This window comes from Balaenoptera ricei, chromosome 15 (genome assembly GCF_028023285.1).
Source record: "Balaenoptera ricei isolate mBalRic1 chromosome 15, mBalRic1.hap2, whole genome shotgun sequence".
Lineage (NCBI taxonomy): Eukaryota > Metazoa > Chordata > Mammalia > Artiodactyla > Balaenopteridae > Balaenoptera > Balaenoptera ricei.
In genome coordinates, this window is record NC_082653.1 from 8231316 (window position 1) to 8252496 (window position 21181).

Here is a 21181-nt window from a genome sequence, read left to right on the forward strand (position 1 = left end):
GGGGCGGTGCAGTGGGTGAGATGTTATTTCCTCCCGATTAGGTGGTTAGGTGGTGGCGGAGGGGGTGTTCCAGAAAGAATGAAGGTGAAAGGCAGACAGAACGGTAAAACCTTACAGAACGTGTTTTCCCTGCTCTTCCCATGACCTGTGGTTACTGGGGAAGGGAATTAGCCACCCAGGTCAACCCGAGCAGCTGCGGCCGGTGAGGGCAACCAGACAGGATGCTTGTGGTGCCAGGGAGGCATTAGCACAAGAGAAATCAGGTGCTCGGGTTTTATTGGAGAGGTGAGGACAGCCCCTGAATCCAGGAAGAGAACCTGCTTGTATAGGGCAGTCGGGGAGAGGAGGGCTCCACCCAGACTTGTGTTTGCCCTGCTCTGTGTATTCAGCCAGCAGGCTCCGGACGAGGAAGCAAAGGGCAGGGAGGCGCCGGGCTCAGTTGACAGCCTGGCACTGGGCAGCACCAGCTGGAGACACGGCGCTCCAAGTAAGAGCAGCTCCAGGTGATACCAGAGGACAGAAGACACTCCCACCAGGGGCTCAGCAGGTAATTGCTTCCAGATCCTTTAAGCATGGCTGGAGGGTTTGTTGTTTGTGGCAGGCAGTGAAATGTAGAAGCCAGGGGTCAGAGAGGGTTGCGCTTGACCCCGGCTCTGCCACCGAGTCACTGTGTGGCGTTGGGTATGTGAGAGCCTCAGTTTCACCATCTGTGAAATGGACCCAAAGATAGCCTTACCTAAAAGGATACAAAGATTAAATGGCAATGTGGGCAGTGTCAAGTTCAAAGCAACAGAAATAGCTCCTATTTGCATGGAACAATTGAGCATCATTTCAAGTGTAAAACTTGGGGGAAAGTCAGCAGATGGAAGGGTATTCTATGTGATTTGGGGACCACCATCAGGACAGGAATCCCCCATAGTAAAGCCAACTTTGAGTCTGTGTCTCGGGGCATTGTCTAAGGAAGTAAAGGAGACAGGGAGAAGGACTCCCCAAGTGCCTTTTGTGAATCCTGTTCTTTACATAAATTGTCCTAGTTAACATTCAAGACTGCCCCTTGAGGTAGGTGCTGATTCAAATCCCAGCAGCACAACTGCAGAAATTTGCATTGCCCTCAGAAGTTTTCCTGCTCTGAAGAGTCCTGGTGACGAGAGGGTGGGACCGGTCTCAGTCCTGCCGCTGCCTGGTTGCTGTGGGGCAGGTGACTTCACTCTCTGGGCTTCAGTTTCCTCAACTATAAAATGGGCATTATCATAGCACCGAGATCGAAGTGACAGCCATGAGAGCTGAGGGGACCAACGCATGGGAACACCTCCGCGCTTGACACGTCAGCTGTTATTTCTGTTGTTGTTATCGTCCTCGCCGTCTGATGATTAGGAAAATGAGGCTGGGGGAGGGGGTGGGTAGGAACTCCTTCTAGATCTCACAGAAAGGAAGTTGTGAAACTGGGATCCCATCAGGGCCAGGACTTCAGTGAGATGAGTGAGGCACTCACCTTGGGTGCAAAATTTAAGAGACACCAAAAAACTCAGTTTTCGAGATAAATTATATTTTAAGGCAATGGTTTAAAATTTAAAAATCAATGCCAAAACTCCACTATGAACAAAGTAGCAACATATTTAGTAAAGATAGGATCAGTCCCAGCACTAATTTTGGTTTTTTAAAATATTGTGATGAAATATATTATTTATCTTGATGGCTGAGTTTTCTGGTGCCCCCTTAAATTTTACACCAGGGGGCACCTGGCCCCATCCTCATGGCACTCTGCTCCGATTGCGCTGCCTTAGATGCCTGGGGTGTATAGATCCTTCCTCTCTCCCTAAATAAAAGCCAAGAGAGGGCTGTGCTAATGTAGTTTTCAATTTAAGGGATCCCAAATCATGGTGGATGTTTTTTCCAAAGGGTTCTGAAACTTGGGAAGGGTTGTCTCTTTAGGAGAAAGGCATGTGCTTCAGGAGAGTAATGGGCCTGGAAAAGCCCATCCTGGCTCGTTTCCAGTCATGGGGATGCACGGGGAGAGGGTTGGAAAAGACCTGGGAGGGCTGCTCTCGGCTGCCGCTCCCACAGGCCTGCCCGAGCTGCTGGCGGGTTAAACATTTGTGGAGTGTCACCTTGTCAGCAGCTTCTTTTGCCGCCCAGACCTGGCCCTGGAAGCGGTTAAGGATCTGAGTGCCTGAGTCATGTGGAACCAGGTTCAACCTTAGCTCTGCCTCTCCAGAGCTTTCCTTCTGATCAGGATTACTTTACTCTCCTTTATCCATTTAAACAGCAAAGGTGAACTGAGGGCTCACTCTGTGCAAGCAGGACAAGCAAGGTACCTGCCCTCATGGAGTGTATATTCTAGGGATGAAGGGCTTGCATCACTAAGCCTCAGTTACTTTATCTGTATAATGGGGGAATAATGTGGGCTGCTGAAAGAGAAAATGGAGACAATGTAAATAAAGTGCCTGGCCCCAGGCACCTTGGGGGCAAAATGCAGGGAGGCACTCACTCTTAGGTGCCCATCTGCACCTGCCCAACCTTGAGGAGGAAGCCTCCTTGCATTTTGCACCCAGACGCCTCTCCTGCCCCACCCCACTCCTGGCCCTGCCCGGCTCACGGTAAGCCTGCAGTTAATGTTACCTGCTATCTTTATTAGCTTAAAAATGGTTGGTGCAACGCTCAGAATAAGATACTGAGCTCTGACCCTTCTAGGAACAACAATGCGTAAATGGATGCAAGCACAATGGAGTGTTCCAGTAGCAGGACATCAGTTGCCAAGCGTTCCTAAAACACTCAGTGCCATTTCAATAAAGAAACCCCTTCCCCTGGGCCCACATGGGCCCGTGCCAGGGCGCAGGGAACAGGACTTGGGGAGCACAGAGACGGATGGATTTCAGTCCTCATGTGCTCCCTCGTGCAGGTGGCAGTCTGCACCACTGCACACTGTAACCCATGTTCCCAGCACGGTGCTGGGGACCATGGGGAGATGCAGGACCATGGGACCTGGCAGAGCAGGTCTGTTCTCTTTACGCATCTTGACCCTGCCTTTGGAGTTGGGGGGCAGAGGGCTTCTGCTGGGTGTGCCAGCCTGGCCATGTTGACACCACCCTCAATGGGTGGTGAGAAGGGCCACAGTTAGCCTGCATTCCATTGCCTTGATCAAAGGTGTTTCTGTTTACTTGGTGACTAATTCTGTCACCATTCCACCATTCGAGGACCTCCTCCTTCCATTTGACAGTCATTTAGCTGCCGGTTGGTAAGGCAGCTTCAGAAATGCTCTTTCTCCAGGGCAGGTTATACCATAGTTGGTGTTTGATCTGTTCCCAGGAGGACGGCATACTGTTAACCTGTAACTAAAATGAGGAGATGCTGGCGGTGGTGGGAGGGCTAGGAGGCGATAAAAGTGAAGGTGTTTAAAAGAACAAACTTGCAACGAGTCGTAAATAAGCCATAGAGATCTAGTACACAGTATAATGAGTATAGACAGTAATACTGCTTTACAATTGTGTAATGTGCTAAATATCACTACATCGGCAGTTACATTACAATATATAAATGTATCAAAGTAACACGTGTTGCACCTTAAACTTACACAATGTTACACATCAAATTTATTCAATTAAAAATCTTTTAAATTAATTAATTGACTAAATTAAATGAAGCCACATGAACACAAATCACTGGAGTAAATGAGGAGGGATTCAAAGGAAACTTCCAGAATGGCCAATTTACTTGCGGATCGGACCACAGAGCTAATGGGATCATAACATTAATATGAGAAATAAGTAGTAAAAACTAACATTTTCTCATCTGACTACTGCCAAGCCCTTGGGCTAAATCTTTCCAAAGATTATTGATGACTTTTCAATTTTTTATTCCTCACTTTAGATCTGGCTACATTCCTTGACTAGTTATGATTTTAATTTCTCACTGCAAAAACACATATGCAATAAATATTTAATATTCTTTGTTGTATTAATAAATAAAATATAGCATAACTTATATGGCAGAGGAGACAGCAAAGGTAAGAAAGTTAAGAGTTTGAACTCTGGAACCAGGCTGCCAAGGGTTAAGTCCTGATGCTCCCTCTTACTAGCTGATCATCTGTATTGGTCAGCTCAGGCTGCATAACAAAAATACCATAGACTGGGTGGCTTAAACAACACATATTTATTTTCTTACAATTCTGGAGGCTGGGAAGTCCAAGGTCAAGATCCTAACCAATTCTGATTTTGGTGAAAGTTCTCTTCCTGGCTTGCAGTCCTCACACCTCTGTCCTCTTGCTGCGTCCTCACGTGGGAGAGAGAGAGCAAGCTCTTGGGTGTCTCCTCTTATAAGGACGCTAATCCTAGAGGATTCGGGACCCACGCTTATAACTTCCTCTAATCTATCTCTAAATACAGTCACATTGGGCTAGGGTTTCCACATGTGAATCTGGAGGGGGATGTAATTCAGTTCATAGCATGATCTTAGGCAAGGAATTTAGGGTCCCTGGGCTTAGGTTCTGTATCTGTAAAATGGGGACCATAAGAATATCTGCCTCATGAGGTTCTTAGGAGGATGTAATGAGTTAATACAGAAAAGCATTTAGAGCAATACCCAGCATAGAGAAGGCACTGTAGAAATAGTAGGTATTATTGTTTTTAAAGTATGGCACACTTTATTTACCATTTATAATAATAGCTAATCTTTATTCCTCAACTGCTGTGCACCAGCCAATGGGCTAAACCCTGCATGAACTGCTTTCTTTTCAGCTCAGCCTCCACATAGTGACATTGGGGCCAGATCACTCTCTGTTGTGGTGCTGTCCTGTGCATTGTAGGATGTTTAGCAGCATCTCTGGTCTCTACCCACTGAATGCCAGTAGCAGCCTCCCATCTTGACTCATGACCATCAAAAATGTCTCCAGACATTTCCAGATGTCCCCTGGGGGGCCCCCAGTTTGAGAAACACTGCTCTTGAATCACTGTGAGAAACAGAAGCATATTTCTAAGGAGAACATTTTAATATAATAATGTAACTCATCAAGAAATATGACAAGATCTGAAATCTGAAATGTAAATATATAGTCCTGGATAATTGGGACCAAATGCCCCAGACATTATATAATTTAATATACTAGCTCTGTGCCTGCTACGTGCCTACCTCATTTAACCTTCCCCACACACTGCTGGGATGTATAAAGATTGTTGGGTAAGTGTCACAACCTTCCTGCGCCTCAGTTTCTCATAAAAAAATGAGAAAATATCGAAAAAGACAAAAATGCTAATTTAGAAAGATACATGCCCTCCAATGTTCATAGCAGCATTATTTACAATTGCCAAAGCATGGACGCAACCTAAGTGTCCATCAACAGATGGATAAAGAAGTTGTGATACACACACACACACACACACACACACACATATATTTATATACAATGGAATACTACTCAGTCATAAAAAAGAATGAAATTTTGCCATTTATAGCAACATGGATGGACTTGGAGAACATTTTGCTAAGTGAAATAAATCAGACAGAGAAAGGCAAATACTGTATGATATCACTTATAAGTGGAATCTAAAAAATACAACCAGCCAGTGACTAAAACAAAAAAACAAGCAGACTCACAGAGAGAGAGAACAAACGGATTGTTACCAGTAGGGAGAGGGAAGGGGGGAGGGGCAATATAGTGGTAAGGGGAAAGGGTTATTATGGGATTATATGAAACCATGTGTGTGAAACTTTTGAAAATTGTAAAGCACTATAAAATTTAAAGACTCTTTCATTCCATTAAAAAATAAAATTGAGAAAATAGCACCTAACCCAGAGGGTGGTTGCAAAAGGGCCAAGGGAAGTCAATACACACAAATCAGAAGTGCTCGGCACGTAGGAAACACTCAGAACATGCTCATTGTTGTCATCATTACGAATGCTGTCATTTTCCACAAGAAAAATGCATTGAAAGGGCCCAGTGCTTTTCCCAAAGCCTCACAGTCGTGGGGTTTACAGAGGCATGTGTCACTCCAGAGCTCTTTTTCATGGGGGGAAGAGTGGGTGCCCAGAAACGGAGGAGAGTGATGGCTCCCTGCTCAGGCTGCCCTTCTATCCACCTCCCGCGGGGCACGTGCCCCTCACTTCTCAACAACCAATCAGGAGGTTAGGCTGTCCAGAAGCAAGTATGCCCTGCACCCCTTTTCTCAGGGAACGAAAGCCGGAGACCCAGGAGGTTTCTCTTGATTTGCAGGCTGACAAAACAGAGGGCTCAAAAAGGAGTGCGGGACTTCCCTGGTGGTCCAGTGGTTAAGACTCCACACTTCCATTGCAGGGCGTGCAGGTTCCATCCCTGGTCGGGGAACTAAGATACCACATGCCACATGGGCGGTGCAGCCAAGAAAAAAAAAAGAAGTGCTTTGAAAGGGTTGTGAATGTTTTCAGATGCCCAGGCTGATTGTGATTTGTGGGACCTGAAAGCCAGTGCCCTTCCTCCGTCTGAGAATCCCGAGCCTGGTTCTGGGTACCAGGGTAGTCAGCATTTGGAAGGGTCCCTGGCCTGGGGGATGCTCACTTCCCCAAAATATCCAAAACAGCACCTCTTGGCCTCAGCTGTCATGGAAGTCAGCCAGAGATCTTGAAAATATTCCGATGCCTGGGCCCCACCCCGGGGAGTCTGATGGAATGGGTCTGGCTGGGGCCCCGGCACGGGCATTTAAATCTCCAACGGTGATTCTAATGTGTAACCCAGTTTGAAGACTGGCCTCAAGGACACAGTCAGGAAGTGGAGAAGTAAAGGGACTTTCTCATCTGAATGAGCCCCAGCCAAAGACTTACCCCATGTTCTCCAAATGCTGGGCCCTCAAACATGAGTCCAATTTCAAAAACAAACCCCTCTGCCATATGGAGGCTTGTGTTTAATGTCAGATAAGGTCATAAGAACAAAACAACTCACACCATCGGTTCATGAAAGAAGGGGCATTTTGACATCACCTTCAAACTTTTTTTTTTTTTTCAAAATAAAACCTAGCTCTTTCAAAGAATATGTTTTTCTTGATGAAAAAACTTGTCTTCTGATTTATGTTTCTCCTTTGTTGGAGACTGGAGAAAACTTCATCACAGACAGGAATTGTCGGCTGGACCACCTGGAGCCTCGGTTTTACCATCTGCTAAATGGGGATAAAAAGGGTCCTTGCCTCACAGAGTCCCCGACCTGGCTTCCAGGGTGATCAGCTTATCCTGGTTTGCTCAGGACTTTCCTAGCTTTAACAGGAAAGTCCTGCATCCCAGAATGCCCTCATTCCCGGGACAACCTGGATGATGTTCCCCATCATGGTGTTTCCCCTTACGTGCCTGATCGTGAGAATCACCTGTGTGCATTTGCTAAAAATACAGATCCGGGGTCCCAACCTGACTTTTTGGTGAGACGATCAGGGGAATCAGAAGTGCTGCAAAGTTCTTTAGTTGATTATATCAGACAACTGGGGGAAAATGACTGAAAATATCAGTGACGATCATGGTGATACTTCTAATCATGAAGAACACCTTCAGGGTACTCACTGCGTGCCAGACCCTGTTCGGGGCACCTTCCACGTATTAACGCCTTTAACTCCCATGAAACTCTTAAGTGTGTGCCCTTATTATCCCCATTTTACAGAAGAGGAAACTGAGGCCCAGTGAGGCTCAGTAACTGGCTCAGGGTCACTCATTCAGTATGTAGCCGAGCAGGGATTCTCAACCTGGTGGTTTGTCTCTAGAGCCCACATTTTTATCCTGCTGCAGTGCTCTCCACCTAGAATTCTTAGCACTGGGCTGGCACGTCATAAGGCAGATGTGATCATCATTATTGTCTTATTAGTTGTACTATCTTTGGGGCTACAGGACTTGCCACTGTCTTGCCAACTTTATCGGAAGGTTTAACTGCTAAACGTAAAACCGTTTCCTTTGACCTCCGCAGACATTTTGACCTTGCCCTGGAGGCTGAATGTTCATTTCTGCCGATACTGACGTTGACCAATAGGTGGCAGTAACCGTTTGTTTTTGTCTCGTGGAAATCCGGCTCCTCGCAAAATTTGAAGGAAGGGCAGGAGCAATTTCACAACACATATGTTGTAACTGCTGGTGGAAAGCAATGTTATCTGAGTCCAAGTTGTCCCTGCAAAAGACGTGCAAATGGATTTTCCTTTTTTCGGTCCATTTGGCCTTGAATCTGCCAAGAGGCTCCTTAAAAGTGCAACGACTGGGGTAATGGAACCTGAACTCTGTGGGTTGAAAAAATTTCTCTCCTGCTTGCGCACATGACACCTCTCCCAGTCCAAAGATTTTTTCATAACCTCAAACATTTTTATGGAAGGTAGCCCCCAAATTGGACTAAATTTAAATTGAATACCAGGAACTTTGAAAGTTTGTAAATCTATTGGTAAATAATTTTTAATTTTATAAAACCTGGATGATGGAGATGTCATCTAGTGTGTGTCCATTTTTGCAAGTGGCCTTGGTCGAGGAATTTAACCCTACAAAGCTCAGTTTTCTCATCTGTAAAATTGGAATGATGATACCACTGCCTTGTTGATTTGCTATAAGGAATAAATTCATTTACAGCAAGTAAAGCTCTTAGAACAGTTTCTCAGCACATGGTAAGCACTCACCAAATTTGTTGTTATTATTATTATTACTATCTTATCATTACTATGGTTGTTAGAGTGTTGTTGTCATTATTTTTATACACAGTGGGTTCAAATCCTGGTCAGTTTCAATTTGGGCAACACTTAACCTCTCAGCTGCTTCAATCTCCTTATTTGCAAAATGGGTATATGTTACCCAGGGTGATCTTGAGCAGAAGTGATAAACTTTGTAGAAAGGGCCAGACAGTAAATATCTTAAGCTTTGCAGGCCATATGGTCTCTGTTGCAACTACTCAACTCTGCCTCAGTACGTGAAAGCAGACGTACGTAGACTATACATAAATGAATGGGCATGGACGTCTTCCAATAAAATTTTATTTATGGATACCAAAATTTGAATTTCATATAATTTTCATGTGTCACAATCTATGATTCTTCTGATTTTTTTTCCAACCACTTATAAATGTAAAACCCATTCTTAGCTCACTGGCCATGCTAAAACAGGCAGCAGGCTGGATTTGTCCCCCAGCTGTCATTTCCTGACCCTGGCCTTGAATATTCAATATTATATTCATAAAGTCCCATTTATAGATGAAGTGATGGCCTATTATAAGTATGTATATCTTGGATTTTATAAATAGAAAATATTGCAACATAACTAGTGTCCTGTATGTTTTAGCACTGCTCAGCTTGATTACATGTTGTAATTAGTAAACATATATAATCCCCAGATTCCGATATCTACCAGGTTCCCCCAAGAAAGCCCTTTTCTGGCCTCCCCAGTTTCTGATTACTTGAGTCTATTACCAGGGCATAAAAACTCATACCATGGGCCAGAGGCCCATGGGAATCCTTGGAGAGGCACTGGCTGCTTTCAGCCAGAAAGCAAAAGCCCTGGCTGTTATTCTGAGAGCCATCAGGGCAGATGAGCCAGCAGCCAGGTCTTTGGAGACGCACGCTACGCTGGAACCGTCTATGTGCGTGGAAAAGAAGCTTTTAGGTAGTAAGGAAGCTTGGAGTGGCTGAAAGAGTCCCACTTCTGGAACCAGACATACTTTGGGTCAAATCCTCACTCGGCCATTTTCTGGATGTGTCCTGGGTGAGTTTGGGAGACTCAATTCCCTCCTTTCCAAGGGGAGGTAATAATATGTGGAATATTCCAGTGGTTGGGAGCACAGGCAGCCAGTGTTTGAATCTAGCCTCTGCCATCTTTAACAGGCTGACCTTTGGAAAGTAATTTACCTCCTTGTGACTCAGCTTCCTCTCAGCTAGAGGGACACGATGGCAACACCTCTTTCACACGGGTGTGTAGGGCTACGTGAGACGGTACAGGAAACGCTCTTGGAAAGCAGTGCTTGGAACTGAGAACATGCTAAATTATTGTTAACTATTATCGTCATTGTTCTAACAAGGCTCTTGAGAGGTTTAGTGATAATGTGGGTAAGTGTCTAGTTCAGCGCCTGCCGGGTGAGGGGTTGTTATGAATGATTATTCCCTCCACTCAACTAATAAGTAATAATTTAGCACCTGATCAATGCAAATGCAGTGCTGAGAATAGGAGATATAACAGTGGGTAAAGACAGACAGTCCCTGCCCTCGTGGTGCTTACAGTTTATTGGGGAAGGGAGACAGAAGTTAAATACTCTGTTTTGCCCTCCAAGTCTAGATCAATTGTTACTTCATTCCAGAACCATCCTATTCAGTGCTGCCACCTCTTGCCCTCTGCTGTGGCCCCCCTCTTGTTATGTTACCAATTTCCTTTTTATTCATAGCACTGAACCCTATGTGTTTTGATAACACATTAACATATATATTGCTTCTTAAGAGCCACACATTATTCTAACCACTTTAAAGCATTAACTCATTGTGTCCTTGTAGCAGTCCTGTAAGACACAGAGAGGCTAATCAACTCATCCAAGGACACACAGCAGTGAGGGGCAGGGAGAGGGTTCAAGCCCAGGTTCTCTTGCTCCCAGTCTGTGCTCATAACCACTGCACCATGCTGCCTTGAACTATCGAAAACGGCCTAATTTGTGGATTTATTGTCTATTTGTTTATTGTCTGTCCACCCAACAGATTTCAACTCCATGAATTCGGGGGCCTCATCCATTTAATTCACAGCTGTAACTCTAGTGTCTGGCACAGCGTAAGGTACAGAGCTGGTACTCACTATATATTTGTTAAATCAATAAATGGATGAAAATATAGCCAAATAAACATATAATTACATGTAGTGCTAAGTGCTATGAAAAAAAAATGCCAGGCCTATGAGAGGTTTTAACAGGGGACTAAATTTAATTTGAGGATCAGAGAATACTAAAAATTATTAGTATTATTTTAACTGTCCCCATTCTAAACTCTCCTTGATATAATAGTTGTGACTGGCTAAGAAAGAAGAAAATGTTATTTACACGGAATATCATTTTTGAGATGATAATATTCTCCCACCAATGAAATGCAGTTGAAAACTGGGGCTGCATTTGACTTTAATTCTGTTGAATTTATGAGCCCAGAATCTCCCCTCATTCCCCAAATAAACATAAGCAATTGGTCAACCTGGGGCTTGTGATAATATACCCACAGTAACTTGGCAGTCTCTGTGCCTTAGTTTTATAGGCAGGAGTGAGATTTCTACTGGTCTTGGGTTTTCATTTTTCTCTGTGTCTCTCTTTTTCTCTGTTGCAGGAACAATGGGTAACCAAATGAGTGTTCCCCAAAGAGTCGAGGACCAAGAGAATGACTCGGAAGCAGACACTCACAAGGTAGTGTAGTTATGGTCACTGGGTCATTAGCTACTAGGTGGGAGAGTCGGGGGTGACGGCAGAATAAACGGCCTGCCCAGGGCTCTCATCACAGAGGCGTGATTAATGCTGCTGCTTTTCCCAGGGGTTGTGCAGTTGTATTCAAACCTCCAGAACCCATCAAGGAGCTTGTTAAAAGTGCAGGCCCTTAGGCCCCGCTCAAGGCCTGCTGAGTCAGATATTGCAGGGCTCGGAGCCTATGAAACCTATGTCTCCATGGTGATTGATTCCCATGGGGCCAATCTGAACTCTGTTCCCAGGTGGGTTTGGACCAGGGGTTCTCAACTGTGGGTGATTTTGCCTCCCCACCAGGGGACACTTGGCAATGTCTGGAGATGCTTCTTGGTTGTCACAACTCGGGTAGTGCTCCTGGCATCTAGTGAGTAGAGCCAGGGATGCTACTAGACCCCCTGCAATGCACAGGACGGCCCCACAGCAGAGAATGATCCAGCCCAAAGTATCAGCAGTGCTGAGGATGAGAAACCCAGTTTTTGATCAGCAGTTTGCAGCCGTGGCTGGACATCAGAATCATCTGGGAAACTTAAAAACAAATTGTGAGGCTGGAATTGTACCCTAGACCAATGAAATCAGAATCTGTGTGTGGGAACCAGGGCGGCACCTGTATTTTCAAGGCTCCTCAACTGTTGCATGTTCAGCCAACGTGTAGAACTTCTTGTTTGTGAATCCCTCCTTTAGAAGATTGCTCTGGAGGGCTGAGGCCAGGGACACCCAAGTGCTTCTCCTTAGACCGTAGATCTACAGGCAGGCAGCAGAGAACCTAAATGTCCACCACCAGTGCTTCTGCAATCAATTCAGTTTAAGATTTAGAGCCCAGTTAGACATGGAAATCATTGTAGGAGGAGGTAATACCTACGAACTGATATTGATCACAGCATAGAGGGAATTCCTGCTCAGAATAGAAGGCTGGATTCAGACAAGATTCTCACACCTGACCATGTATTAGAATCCCTGGGAAATGTTGAAAACGCCCGATGCCCAGTACCACCTGAGACCAACTAAAATACAACCTCCGGGTAGGGGCCCTGCCATCAGTAGTTTCCCAAGATTCCCAAATGATTCCAAGTCTGGGAGCCTCTGGCCTCCAGGACCAGGCAGTGACAAAAATGAGCAAAGCAGGACGGTGAAGCCCATTTGCAGACAGCTGGTTCTGACCAACTTTACCGTCAGCACGTTCCCAGAGACTTATTTTTCATTTGAAGCTGGAAAATGGTGTTAATGCAACCTCCTGATTTTTTCAATATTGGCAACTGCTTCCAAAATACTTAAAAAAAAAACCAAACAAAACGTCTGTGAGCCAAGTAAATCAAATTTGCACACCAAGTATTACCCCAGGGATGCCAGTTATGACCTCAGAGCCAAATGATCACATGAGTTTGATATTTCAATTTTATGATTTCTTGGTAGGGTTAATGATAAATTCAAGAACACAGGCTTCTTTTATTTTTATTTATTTATTTTTGGCCACACCATGTGGCTTGGGGGATCTTAATTCCCCGACCAGGGATTGAACCTGGGCCCCGGCAGTGAAAGCACCGAGTGCTAACCACTAGACTGCCAGGGAACTCCCAACACAGGCTTCTTTTAAGCAAAACTGTTACAAAAATATAAAGAAAGGAAACGTCTTCCACATCTCCCCAGTAGTTTCCCATCATCAGGAGGTGAGTATTTAGTCTTTTAGGTTTTTTTTCTCTCCGCACTTATTAACATATATTATACTACTAATAGTATTAGCAAAATAAGACACGATATGCAAAGTACTTAGCATATAATCAATATTCAGTTAATGCCAACTATTAGAGGTGTAATTTATTTTATTACTAAAATGACATTATATAACATACATTCTTTATTGCAACCTTTTTTTCTTTCCATGTGAGGGTATGTGTATATGTGCATGTGTGTATATATATGTACATCTATGCATACATATATATGTATAATCTTTTTAAATGTCTGCAATAAATAACAGAAGAGAAAAAAAATCAGGGCAGTGGTCTAAAATTGGAACGGGGTTGTAACAGTGCAGTGGAAGGAGTGGGTGTGGAGCAGAAAAATAGCAACAACGAACTTCCTGTATTTTTTTTTAAATTAATTTATTTATTTATTATTTTTGGCTGTGTTGGGCCTTCGTTTCTGTGCGAGGGTTTTCTCCAGTTGTGGCAAGCGGGGGCCACTCTTCATCGCGGTGCGCGGGCCTCTCACTATCGCGGCCTCTCTTGTTGCGGAGCACAGGCTCCAGACGCGCAGGCTCAGTACTTGTGGCTCACGGGCCCAGTTGCTCCGCGGCATGTGGGATCTTCCCAGACCAGGGCTCGAACCCGCGTCCCCTGCATTGGCGGGCAGACTCTCAACCACTGCGCCACCAGGGAAGCCCGAACTTGCTGTATTTGAGGAGAGAGGCCGGTGCTTGTGTGCAGGACCCTGGAGTGCGGTTAGCCTCACAGCATGTCAAGTTCTTGTCCCCTCCCTGGTCAGACCAGCGCCCCAGTTTGCCTGTGTGTCCCATCTGTACGAGGGTGTCTGTCCTGCCCGTGCTTGTGGGGCTCACTGAAAGGAGGTAGAAACCATGCAAAGCTCTTATCAACACAGGAGTCCAGTCCTTGCAGCGGGTTGTATAGTTTCTCTGAGGTGTGATAGAAAACGGGGTAGTTCCTAGACATGCAGACTTTAATTTTGTGAGGCACCCTTGTGGCCTTGAGGTTCTTCCTTGAGTTTTTCTGACTTTCCCCAGAGACTCGGCTAATACTGCCACATGTTCTGTTCCAGGTGGCATCTGGGAACGAGTGCGGTCAAAATGGGATGCCGGTGATGGTATCCACCCACCCCGTTCAGCTCTGCCATGAAGGTCAGTGTCACGTGGGGACTGCGCCTCCTGGGGGTTGGGGGGATGGTGAAGGGTCTGCTGATCCCTGTTGATGGTGAAACAAGGTGGAAGAGTTGAAGCCACAGACTCACCTGAAAGGCACTTGTATTAGTTCCTGGGGCTGCAAACACAGTGTCACGAATCAGGTGGCTTAAGCAACAGAAATGTATTGTCTCACCATGTTGGGGCCAGAAGTTGGAAATCAAGGTGTGGGCAGGGTTGGCGCCTTCTGAGAGTTTGCGGAAGAATCTGTTTCCCTGCCTGTGCCCTGGCTCCTGGTGGCCTCAAGTACGCCTTGGCTTCTACGTGGTGCTCTCCGTGTGTCTTCGTAGCATCTTCCTTCTCCGATTGTCTGTCTCTGTGTCCAAACCGCCCCCTTTTATACGGACACAGCCCCATGGGATTGGGCACACCCCCACTGGCCTCATCTTTTTTTTTTTTTTAATTATTTTATTTATTTATTATTTTTGGCTGCGTTGGGTCTTCGTTGCTGTGCATGGGCTTTCTCTAGTTGCAGCAAGCAGGGGCTACTCTTCGTTGCAGTGCTCGGGCTTCTCTTTTCAGTGGCTTCTCTTGTTGCAGTGCACGGGCTCTAGGTGCACGGGCTTCAGTAGTTGTGGCTCGTGGGCTTCAGTAGTTGTGGCTCATGGGCTGTAGAGCACAGGCTCAGTAGTTGTGGTTCACAGGCTTAGTTGCTCCGCGGCATGTGGGATCTTCCCGGACCAGGGCTCGAACCCGTGTCCCCTGCATTGGCAGGCGGATTCTTAACCACTGCGCCACCAGGGAAGCCCCTGGCCTCATCTTAACTTGGTCCTCTGTAAAGACCCTCTTTCCAAATGAGGTCATAGGAACTGGGGGCTAGGACTTCATCTTCTTGGCAACTCAACTCTTTTTTTTTTTTTTTTAATTATTTATTTATTTATTTATATTTATTTTTGGCTGCATTGGGTCCGCGTTGCTGCACACGGGCTTTTCTCTAGTTGAGGCGAGCGGGGGCCACTCTTCGCAGTGGTGTGCAGCCCTCTCACCACGGCGGCCTCTCCCGTTGCGGAGCACGGGCTCTAGGCTCACGGGCCTCAGCAGCTGTGGCCCGTGGGCTCCAGAGCACAGGCTCAGCAGTTGTGGCGCATGGGCCCAGCTGCTCTATGGCATGTGGGATCCTCCCAGACCAGGGCTCGAACCCGTGTCTCTTGCATTGGCAGGCGGATTCTCAACCACTGCACCACCAGGGAAGCCCCTCGGCAATTCAACTCTTAACAGTACTCATCTCTCTTGAGTATGTATGACACCTGGAAGAGGCTGAGGCTTTACAGCAATGAGTTAAAAGCAATAGAGTAGAAACACTAAGAGGCTGGCCTCTTCAGAGTCCGACAGACCAAAGTGAAAATCCCTGCCCTGCAGCTTACTAGCTGTGTGACCTGGAGCAAGTCGTTTGGCTTTCTAAGCCTCGGTTTTCTCATCTGTAAAGTGGGGATAAGAACACCTAGCTCACAGAATTGCTGAGAGGACTCAAGGAGATCATTCACCAAGCATTTTACATATTACGCAGCACTTAGGAATTCCAAAGGAACAAGTAAAATATAGAAGACAACAGAGGGCAGTATTAAAACTGGACAATGTACTTACCTATTTGATTTCATTCTGGAGTATAAGGCTATAAATTCAAAGCATCAAAAATGACTGAGTTCTACTATGTGAGGAATATCTATAAATTATATGAGGCAGTATAGCCCAGTGGTTGAGGGTAAGAACTCTGGAATCAGACTGCTGGTTTTGCCACCTCCCAGCTGTGTGACCTTGAGCCAGTTAATTAACCTCTCTGAACCTCAGCCTCCTTGTCTGTGAAGCGGGATAATAACAGTACCTACAGCATAGATATCAGATATAATAGAAGTACCTCTTTCAGTGCCTGGCGCATAGTAAGTGCCATGTATGTATTAGCTGTCATGATTACATGATGGCTATGGTTGCTGTCCTTTACATGTAAGTTTCTGGGCTTCAGCTTCATTTCCTGAACAATGAGATGAATCATAGCATTGGTTCCAGAGGCTTTAGAATTTCCTAGTGTAAGAAAAACAACTGCTCTCTGTTTCCCCTCGCTATGCTCTGCTACCCACACCACATCTGACACCAGATGTGTGGGTTTTCCATACAAGTGATTCTGTGACACCAGCTGGGTGTCCCACAGTTCAGTTCGGTTCTGACACCATCAACCCAGAGTTAGCAACAAGTTCCCACAGGTTAAGGGCTCACTCCCACAAGACTACCTCCCACTTCAGTTGCCAATGGCAAGTGGGGAGTCCCCAGGTTACCCACAACTTCTGTCCTACTTGGCTACAAATCAGAGGTTCTCACGACCTCCTCCTCAGATTCAGTCATTTGCTAGAATGGCTCACAGAACACAGGAAAACAATGTACTTATTAGATTACCAGTTCATTATAAGAGGATACAACTCAGCAACGGGCCAGATGGAAGAGATGCATAGGGGAAGGTATGGGGGAGGGGATCCTGGGGACAGTGGATCGGGCAGTGGATCTTCCATGCCCTCTCTGGACAAGCCACCCTCCCAGCACCTCCACGTGGTCACCAACCCATAAGCCCTCTGAACCCTGTTCTTTAGGGACGTTTGTGGAGGCTTTATTATGTAGGCATGCTTGATTAAATCATTGGCCATTGATGGTGGAGCTCAATATCCAGCTACTCTCCCCTCCCTGGAGATGGGGAGCGGTGAGGCTGAAAGTCCCAGCCCTCTAATCACATGACTTGTTCCCCTGGCAACCGGGGCCCCCATCCTTAGGGGCTCTTCCAAAGTCACCTCAATAACATAAACTCAGATGTGGTTAAAAGGGGCTGGCTTGTTATGAATGATGAAAGTCTTCTTCATGGCTCTTAAAGTTAAGTTTTAGGAGCTCTGTGCCAGGAACAGAGATGAAGGCAAAATATAGATTTATTTTTTAATTTATTTTTATTTTTTGGCCACGCCGCACTGCTTGCGGGATCTTAGTTTCCTGACTAGGGATCAAACCCGTGCCCCCTGCAGTGGAAGCATAGAGTCTTAACCACTGGACATCCAGGGAAGCCCTTTATTTCTTAATACACTATACCCCTAGGTTGCTTGTTAAAAATTTCGATGCCCAGGTCCCAGCCCCTAGCCTCTGTCTAGAATACCCTAAGGTTGAGGCCTGGGGATCTGAACTTTTGAAAGCTTTCTAGAAGATTCTGAGACATAGCCAGGATTGGCAACCACAGGATGAGATCATGTCACAAGTCTCTTCCTGCCTTTCAACCCTGTGAGTCAAGCTTCTACTTTGATGTGCACAAAATGGATTGTATTGACAGCAGCGGCCTTTGATGAGAACAGTGTAAAGCTGGCTATTGAGATGCACAGACTTCGAAATGAGAGTCATATTGTTTTTATAATTTGCAAACTGTAGGTGTTCTCAAAAAATTGAGAGGCACTGAGAATATAATATGCCCTACAGAAATGGTTTTCTTTATCATCATTTTATTTGTATTATTACTGTTGTCGTTGTTTTTATGCCCCTATTTAATATGGGACACAAGGGCAAGGAGTGTGTAGGAAGGACATAGGAACAAACTTGAAAATTGAGAAAGCCTTTCTCTCTCTTTCTGTCTCTCTCCTTCTCTGCCCCTCCCTCCCTTTTTTTCTCCCTCCTTCCCTCCTTTCCTCCCTGCTCCCAACATTTATTTATATATAAGAGGCAGTCTTCCTGGAAAGAGGAAAATAAGTAACAGAAATACAGGGTAACAGTCTGGGACAGTGTATTGCTGTGTGGATACCTACACACAAGGGAAAAGAGAACCTGGTTTGAGTGAGTTGTAGGTTGGTTGCACGTAGCTCTCATACCCTGCAGCCTCGCATCAGCACCGGCTTGAGAATCTGTAAAGGGTTTAAGTTAATCCTCTGAAGTCAAAAACTCTGCCTACATTCATTGCCAACCCAGGCCTCTGCAACTCGCTTTGGAATGATTATCTCATTTACTGAGGAAGGCAGCTTACCTCCTCGTGCTCCTTCCCCTAGGTTATTATAATTTTCGATGCAGTTTTTAAAGGGGTATAAAAGTGGGATTCTGGGTGACTTTTTTTGTCCTTTGGACAGAATTTTCTGACTGGGTCTTTTGATGCACGTTTGTGTTCATCTCTCTTGGTGTTTGCATATATGTATGCACATAGAGAAAAGTCACCAGAAAAATAGCTAAGTGGGATGCTGGGTGACTGTTTTCCTTCTTTCCATCTATACTTTTTCCTATTACAATTAAATCTGTTCATTGCCATGCGGGAATGTTTCCTGTGAAAACTTATTGAGAAGCAGTGATGGCACAGTGGCTGAGCGCACAGCCTAGGGAGCCAGGATCCTAAATTCAAGTTGTGGCTCTGCTGTGTGACCTTAGGCAAGTTGCTCAGCCTCTCTGTTCTCACATCTGTAAAATGGGAATCATAATAACAGTAGGCCAAAGCTTCGAAGATCACTGGGAAGTTAAAGGAGTTGATACACCTACAATATTTGGAAGAGTGCCTGGCACGTGGTCAACATGTGAGGAAAGTTTATTTTTCTGTGTTGGATTTAATGTTAATAAAGGCTGTCATTACAGTTTGAAGTTAACTGTGTTAGCTCTGTCTAGCATAGCACTTACAAATTTAAAATCTGACCTTAAAATTTTTTTTTCCTACATCCCTTAGTCTTTTTCAATGTTTTACTTATTTGTCTTCCGGAGACACTGTGGGAAAGAGCAATCAAGCAAAACACTTCTTTTAAACTGATTCATGAAATTACATTCTGTTTCCTCATAGAAATAAATTTATTTCGCACAGTATTTTTTCTTGGGAAGGGCAAGAGACCAGGAGATTTTGATATCAAACAAACATCAAGTAGTACAGCTCATGTGGATGAGGGCTTTCTCTCCAAAGCTTAGCATTATAATTCATCTTCAATAACAATATCTTAGAAAATCAAAATGTCTCATTTTTATTGCCACATTATATTTCTAGCTTAATTTGCCAATTTCACATGCCATTTGAAAGTGTTGTGTCAGAGAAAACTGATAATGATGCCAAAGCCATGCACAATGTCATTTACCTGCAGTGCCACGGAGAGCAACACATTGTCTTGCACCTTCGGGTTAGAGGCTAATGTGTTTGCTCTACCAAAACGTGATTGTTTAAATTCATATATTCAGTTTCTCCCTTTCTTTTTCCAGTACATGTTGACTTGAATTCCAAAGTAGCTGGGTAAGTACTTCCAAAAGAGCAAAATGTCCGTCAGTAGAGTGGTTGCATCAGTTAGGGCAGACACACACAGTCCTCAGCAAAAATAGGAATGAGCTACCGCCAAAAACAGCACCGTGAGGGATCTCAAAACTATCCTGCTAAGAAAAGGAGGCCAGATGTCCACATCTGAATCTCCGGAACCTGTGAATATGTTACCTTGCATGTCAAAAGCAGGTTTTGCAGAGGTGATTAAATTAAGGATCTTGAGATGGGGAGCTGATCCTGGATTATCCAGACGGGCTAATATAACCACAGGGTCCTTATAAGAGGGGGTGTTACCAGATCGGTCGTATGGATCACCACTTAGGCCCTAGCCAGGCCGAAGCCCCCTGCCTTGGTGGGGAAGGTGCTTTTCTGTTCGGATTCACACAGCCAGTGACGAAACTGACGCTGAGGCTGAAACAGCGCAAGCTTTATTCAATGGCCAGAGAATGGAGAGGGGGGGACTTAGTTCGAAAATCAACTTCTCAACCTGCCTTGGTCTGAGACACCGTATATATAGGAGGGTCGAGGCAAAAGGGAGGGAATTGAGTAAAGAGAGGGAGGAATGTTCATGACTTCTCCGAGAATAGGGGTGTGGTATGCTCAGTACTGAAACAACACCCCTTTTCAGTCCCTGTATGCCCTCCTCCGGCTGTTGCCATGGCAACTGTCAACGGTCACGGTGCTGCTGGGTGTTATTTAGCTGCTAATGTATTACATTGAGCATATAATGAAGTTCACGGTCTGCTGGAGGTCAGGGCTTCTGCCATTTTGGCCCTTGCTGATTTGAACCAGTTCCGGTGGGCTCTTGTTTTTCTCTTCTGGTGGTCTCCTGTCGGATAAGGATAACACTTCTCTGCAGCTTACATCCCCTTAAGCAAGGCAGAGGGTTAGAGCTCAAGACTAACAGCCGTGGTAACAGGAGGCAGGAGGGTCAGAGTCAGAGAAAGAGATATAATGATGGAGTGATGTCACAGAGAGAGAGACTTCAAGATCCTCCATTGCTGGCCTTGAATATGGAGGAATGGGCCATGAGGCAAGGAATGTGGATTACCAAACCAAACTTGGGTCCACTCGCCCCGTGCACAGCAAAGCCAGTGTACTGACACTGGATTGTGGTGAAGGAAAGTACAGTGTTTATTGCAAGGTGCCCAGCGTGGAGAATGGGCAGCTTAGGCTCAAAAGACTTGAACTCTCCCCTGGCTTTTGGGGAAGGGTTTTTAAAAGCAAGCTGAGGGAGAGGGTTGCAGGCTGCCTGATCAGCTCGTGGACGTTCTTCTGATTGGTTGGTGGTGAGGTAACTGGGAGGTATTTCAGAAATTTCAGTCATCAACCGTCTGGTTCTAACTGGTCTGGGGTCTCCATGCTGGTGGTCATCATGTAGTTAACTTCCTCCACCTGTGGGGTTTTTAGTATCTGCAAAGCAACTCAAGGATATGGCTCAGGATATTATCTGTAGCCCTTGAAGAGGAACTAAAGGTCTTGACTTTGTTTTGTGGCTAAACTATTATTCTTTTGTCTTGCTTGACTGTCTTCCTTTGTTTCTGCATTTTCTCATTTCTGTGATTAAATTTGCTCTTGGGAACTTGGGGAAGGCCTAGGAGGCTAAAGGTTTTCTATAAACAAGAGGCGGGAGACACAGAGGTCT

At 45.4% G+C, this 21181-nt stretch overlaps 1 protein-coding gene across 11 annotated transcripts in view; it reads left to right on the top strand.

Annotated features, from left to right (window-relative positions):
• Positions 1 to 340: 340 nt before the first annotated feature.
• BCAS1 (brain enriched myelin associated protein 1) overlaps positions 341 to 21181 on the top strand; it is a 106200-nt gene continuing 85359 nt past the window's right edge. For all 11 annotated transcript variants that reach the window (XM_059897609.1, XM_059897611.1, XM_059897610.1 and 8 more), the window contains exons 1-3: positions 341 to 547; positions 11262 to 11338; positions 14165 to 14243. In XM_059897609.1, coding sequence (XP_059753592.1) covers positions 11267 to 11338; positions 14165 to 14243 — 151 coding nt within the window. In that variant the 5' untranslated portion in view covers positions 341 to 547; positions 11262 to 11266. The remainder of the gene's footprint in view (positions 548 to 11261; positions 11339 to 14164; positions 14244 to 21181) is intronic.